The 4,231-nt window shown below is 48.5% G+C and overlaps 1 protein-coding gene across 1 annotated transcript in view; it reads right to left on the reverse strand.

The window, feature by feature from the left end:
• Positions 1-2,082, reverse strand: part of LOC104077056 (tau-tubulin kinase 1-like) — a gene marked incomplete at its 5' end in the record, with an annotated part of 3,145 nt that extends 1,063 nt beyond the window's left edge. The window contains one exon of the mRNA XM_009578149.1: positions 488-2,082. Within this exon, the coding sequence (XP_009576444.1) occupies positions 488-2,082 (1,595 nt within the window). The remainder of the gene's footprint in view (positions 1-487) is intronic.
• Between the last annotated feature and the right edge of the window lie 2,149 nt (positions 2,083-4,231).

Consider the following 4,231-nt stretch of genomic DNA (forward strand, 5'->3'; position numbering starts at 1 on the left):
ATGCTGTTCCAGGTCATTGCCAAAGCCCATGCGTGTGCACCTCCCTCTCTCCAGCTCTTCGCATGCTGGCCATCTTCTGAGGCAATCACAACTGGCAACCTTGCAGCCCTTGCAGCTCTAATCGCAATAGCCAGGCCAGGTCTCCCTGCAGAGTCACGGCTGTGCTGAGCATGCTGCAAAACTGAGAGCTCAGCACCGGAGGGATCTGCTATTAGCAGGATGAGACCAAATGAAAGAGCGTGTGGAAGGGAAGAAGGCCTCAAAGCCAGGGCAAGTGAAGATGGAGTTAGCCCTTTGGCCAGACTGAGCCAAAGAAGACAGAGAGGTCAGAATTTCACACACTGGTGAGCTGAAATGACTGTAGGAAACAGGGATGGACCACGTATTCAAGTCAAGTGAAGAGTAAAGCAGTGGGAGGTGAGCAAAGCCCTGGCTGTGCCTCCTTAACAAGTCCAGAATTTTGCATTGCTCACCGTTTTGGTCTTACCTGTAGGCAACAGCCGCATCCTGCGGGGAGCTACATAGCACTGCCATCTCGACGGCTATGGAGCTCTCAGACTTTGCTGCCTCTAGTGATGTTTTCACTGGCGTGATGGGTCGAGGAATTCTGCTCTTTGTGCTTATGGGTCTCTCTTCTTTTCCCAGGAGGGCAGCTTTCTCCTTCCCTGCCTTCCTTGGGATGGAGTCATCAGAGTCGTGGGTGTCCTCCTCAGAACCGGTGGCCGACAGGGTTTCTGAGGCCCGCCGCCTCTCATCACTGGAGGACGCTGAGGAGGAGGCCCCTGAGGCCAGCCGAAGGAGGCGGTTTTGCCTCTTCTCCATCACTAGGCGAGCCAAGTCAGGTTGCTTTGCCCTCTTATAAAGCCTCTCTTTGGCCGAGAGTGAAGTTGAAAGGTCTGAGCCGGTGTCCTCCTCAGAGAACAAAATGGGTATACGACTTCTATACCTGGAGCCCAGAGGTCTTCTGGGGCCTTGCTGTGGTGTTTCGAGGAGGGTCTCTGCTCGCTTAAGGTGTTCTGCCACCGATGCTGACTTCTTAAGGTCAGGCTCCCTTGTAACCATCTTGCCAGGCTCTTCCAAATCCAGCGAGAGCGCCACTTTGTTGGAGAGCTCCGGCTTGTCCTCGGGAGGCTTTGCTATGCCATTGGGAAGGGCCAGCTGCTCCCCCACTGTCTCTGAGGTGATTTCAATGTGATTAGCCGAAAGTGCACAGCTCTCCGTCTCTGCCCCTTCTAGCCCCGAATGTATGCTTCCATTCTCTACCAGCGCCAGGTTGTCCTCCAGCTCCTCTTCGATAATGACCTCCTCAAACTGGCCCGGAGGGCAGTATTCCTCATGCCTCATCAGCTGGCCACTGGAAGACATGACATTTAAGTGGGTCTTTTCAGCAATATGAACAAATGTGCGCTCAACTTTGGTAAAGGGGGAGGAAGCTGTAGCCACTGCCACGGGAGGCTTTGGTTCAGATTTAAGGACTGAGGACAGGGTCCCTGGCTCGGATACATCCAGCTGACTACCCATAGGCTGTGGCCGCTCGCTCTGAGGTGTCAGTGCAGCAAGAGTGCCCAGATCAACTTCTGGAGCCAAGTCTGTGGTCACTGGAGACTTTTTTAGATCACCTGGTGAAAACAGCACTAGTGTTTTTGAGCCTTCCTCCAGCTCCAGGTCCCCATCAGCAGTGGACGCTCGACCCTTGGATCCCTTCTGGTCATCAGCCAGGAGCGTGGATGGTGCACACTCCTGGCTGCGCTCTGTGCTTTTTTGACTCAGGTCGCTGCTGGAACCACTGTGCATGTCAATCTCATCCCCTTCCTCCTCTGCCTCGTCCTCCTCGTCTTCCTCCTCCTCGTCTTCTTCCTCATCTTCTTCCTCCTCCTCTTTTCCATTCATTTCCAGATAAGGTTCCAGAGGCTTGCAAGGAGCAGTCAAGACAACATTTGAGAAATCAACTTTCTTTATCCACTGGGATACCTTAGGCTTTTCCCAGTAGTCTGACACATCTTTTCTGAAGTCTTGATAAGGCAAACTTAAAGGCACCGCCTTGGGCAGACCATTAATTTCAAATGACTTCAGCATATATGCCTGCAAGAAGACAGATGTGACAAAAGAAAAGGGTTAGTATTCAGACATAGCATTGACACAGAAGATACCAGGATCAACAGCAGTGGGAAGTATCAGTAGAAAGCATCTAGTCCATCACGCTTCCAGAATACATGCCTGAGCAGTGACCAGTCGATCATTTGATTTGTACAAACCTTAGAAAGGAGAGATTCACAGATACTTATCAATGAAGGCAAAAAAATGTGGCAAAGGAGTTCCTTTGTTAGCAGTCTTTAACTTGGACCTAAAAGAGCTGTTTGCAAGCAGTTCCTCAGGATTTTCTCATGCTTCCCAATCTTCTTCAGTATTTATATATTTATTTCAGTATTTATGTATTTACACATTCACTCCTTTCTTACTGGAACCATTCAGCAACTCTCTTTTATGCCCAGGCCACAGTGAACTCAAGGGGCCCCTCTGGGCTAGATAACTTTCCTGATCACTTTCCAGTACCATCCACCATTGTCTCTGGGGCAATAACCCTTGTAGCGCTCCTGTGTTCCCCTGCTGTGCTATTCGTCCCTCCCTTCTGCTCCCATGTCCCTCCAGCACTCCTAATTCTGTCTTCTGCAGCCTCCTGCTTTCACTAAAATGATCAGCAACTAAGTCATGAAAACTGACATATAAAGTATCATTTTTAGACTCTGGGATGTCCAACCATTAAAAGCAAGCGCAGGACAGGACAGTTGGTGGAGGCAGTGTTTCTCGAGCAGCAGTCTGTGGCAGAGAGACTGCCCGTAAGGCACCAGGAGTAGGCTGTGAAATGATTGCAAATAATACTAACAGAAAAGCAGCAGCTCACACACACATGACCAAAAAAAGGGCAAAATAAATAGGAAATGCCCATCAAAGTTTGGCCTCATTAACAATTGGTTGTAAATGAAAACCACAGCAGCTCCACTCTGCAAAATGGATTTAAAAAAACCCATTTAGGTCACCCTTCTATTAAGAGGGCTAGAAAACGAAAGCCTTTCCATAAACTCAACCAGTCAATAATGCATGACATGTTACCCTTGAAAAGTCCCAATCATGAACAGAAGGGCACCAAGCATCCGCGTTTTCAAGCGGCATTTGACAGCGTCAGAGGATATTTAGGCTACACGACTAAACACCCATTTAACTATGTGGGCTACAGAGCTGCCAACAGCTAGCACGTTCACCTGGCTATGGGAATAGATCTTTTTGCCTCTAGGGGGGGGTCAAAAAAAGCTCTCAATAGTTTTTCAGTCCAATGACATAATTTCAAATTGTGCTGAAAATCTGCATGTTATTCTGTGCAGAGCAACTGCCCTATTAGTATGCCTGAAAAATGTAATACCTTTATGCTCATGTATAACAGGGACATTTCGAATAGATTGGTGGGCAGCATCAAGCTGTTATGCATGGTGATAAGTTGTTATCCATTTAATATTTCTTTTTATATCTTACAAATTAAAACACAGGCTGGTTTTGGCAATGACTCTGGAGTCCAAAGCTGCTTCTCTTCTTTCATTAAAGCTGAAGCCTGGCCCTGAAGATGGCCCTGTATTAGCCTGATTTGGGCTTTCACTGACCCACTCTCCCTTTTGTATCAGGATGACAGATGTGGAACTTGGACTGGCAAGAGGGACTTACCACCCTTTGCAAAGGAAATTACCCACTTGGCTTCCTCCCTTAGGCATTTCTTGGAAATTATTCCATTCAGCAGCCTAATATTGGATTCTGCATGTTGGCTGGATTTGGTTTTCCCAAGAAATACACCCGCAGTGGTATCCCTGGCATCCTGATCAAACAGACACGCTTCCCCAGTGGGACTGGGACCTGATAAAGAAGCCCTGACCAACGCCTTGCTTTGTGCTGAGCCTCCCACTGGAAAGACTACCCCATCCCCAACAACAGTTCACCTGCTGCTCTAGTTCACCCCAGTTTCTAGATGCTGTGGTTGATGGTACAGTTGGAGGATCTCTTTGCATATGTAAACCTTCAAATCTCTTCTCAGCTCTTAGGAGCTTGTGTCATCTCATCTGCTTTCTGGTCAAGAACTGAATCCAGTCCTGCAGTGCACATCCTATATAGGCCATATATATGGTTTCCGTGCCCTGCAGCCTGTCCTACCAGCAGCCCTGTCTCCAGCAACCCCTCTTTCCTCAAC

Source organism: Fulmarus glacialis, unplaced genomic scaffold (genome assembly GCF_000690835.1).
Source record: "Fulmarus glacialis isolate BGI_N327 unplaced genomic scaffold, ASM69083v1 scaffold43275, whole genome shotgun sequence".
NCBI classification, from domain to species: domain Eukaryota; kingdom Metazoa; phylum Chordata; class Aves; order Procellariiformes; family Procellariidae; genus Fulmarus; species Fulmarus glacialis.